The 1,124-nt window shown below is 50.2% G+C and overlaps 1 protein-coding gene across 1 annotated transcript; it reads right to left on the bottom strand. All coding sequences in view use genetic code 11, as the record gives it.

The window, feature by feature from the left end:
* Window positions 1–90: 90 nt before the first annotated feature.
* On the bottom strand, window positions 91–932 carry EGR_11245 (hypothetical protein; the record flags this gene model as incomplete). Its single annotated transcript, XM_024500492.1, has 4 exons — window positions 91–258; window positions 335–474; window positions 601–701; window positions 793–932. 4 exons carry the CDS (start codon window positions 930–932, stop codon window positions 91–93), a joined length of 549 nt encoding a protein of 182 aa, XP_024345094.1.
* Between the last annotated feature and the right edge of the window lie 192 nt (window positions 933–1,124).

Below are 1,124 nucleotides of genomic sequence, written 5' to 3'. Positions count from 1 at the left end.
CCAACATGCTTAATGCGTTGAGCAAGGTGGGTACTCATGCTGCAAGTAGCAGCATTCAGCGGTCGTTAGCATCCGCCTCCACTGTTCATGTCAGAGTGCTGATGGAGCATCAGCAGAAGCAGCTGTTCCATTTCGTCGCCACTTTGGATCATTATGACAATCCACGCCATTCTCAAGCAGCTGCAGCCCCTTCCACTCTTTTTTCCACCCAGCAGTAATCCAACGGTGAGTGGAGAGGAGGTTGGGAGAGGGGATTATCTGGAATGGGATGAAACGAAGCGAGTGCCTACGGCTAGCAAAGCTCTCTACTAGCAGGGTATTTCAACAGCACTACTTGATGCCACACGTAGCTGACAAAATTACCAGTGGGAGCGCTAGTGAGATGCAAGCTTCGCTCGGCCGATGAAGTGATGGTTTCATGGTCACGCAACACGCAATTGCTCCAAGGCACATGTGCCCTACATCCTTGTGAGACTAGACCAGAGGAAACGAAATGAGGCGGGTCGAGACATGACCGACTCACAGTCGTTAAATTGACGTCTACATCCGTGATAATCGGTTAGGACACAATTGATGGTTTGTGGGGAAGAATGCACGCACAGGTCGTATAGTTATGCTGGCCGTAAAGATGGGCAGCGCCATCTGGATGAGACACCGCAATCAACAGCGTGTACGAAGCGAAGCACGGAGGAACCCGGGGCCTAACGAAGTACTCAACCAATAGACACACTACCCAACACCTTCCAGACACCACCTCCACCTGTCAAATCCACCTGCTTTGCAGAACACTACAGAGTAAGCGATCCCAGTTTCCCAATCTTCTCAACCAGGACGAAGGTACGATAGGCGTCGGTGCAGAATGCAGCCAATGCACGCTGAGAGAATAAATTGTCACTACCGGCCTTGAATATGATGAGAGGTAGTGTGGACATCTCTACTCCAGCGAAACGCCCCTCCTATTTGTTTTGCTTTCTCATCAAGCTTATCTTCACTTCTTTCGCCATCCTGCTCTTTTCCCCTTCTTCGAATAGCTCTTTACATTCCGCTTTCTCATCTCGTATTCCCCCCTCCCTCTTCCCACAGGCGTTCATCAGGAATTTCAGCTATTTCATGGATTGCGTTGG

This window comes from Echinococcus granulosus (genome assembly GCF_000524195.1).
Source record: "Echinococcus granulosus chromosome Unknown EG_S00609, whole genome shotgun sequence".
In the NCBI taxonomy this organism is placed as follows: Eukaryota; Metazoa; Platyhelminthes; class Cestoda; order Cyclophyllidea; family Taeniidae; genus Echinococcus; species Echinococcus granulosus.
Note: the sequence above shows the minus strand (reverse complement) of the source record. Positions and strands in the feature narration are given on the sequence as shown.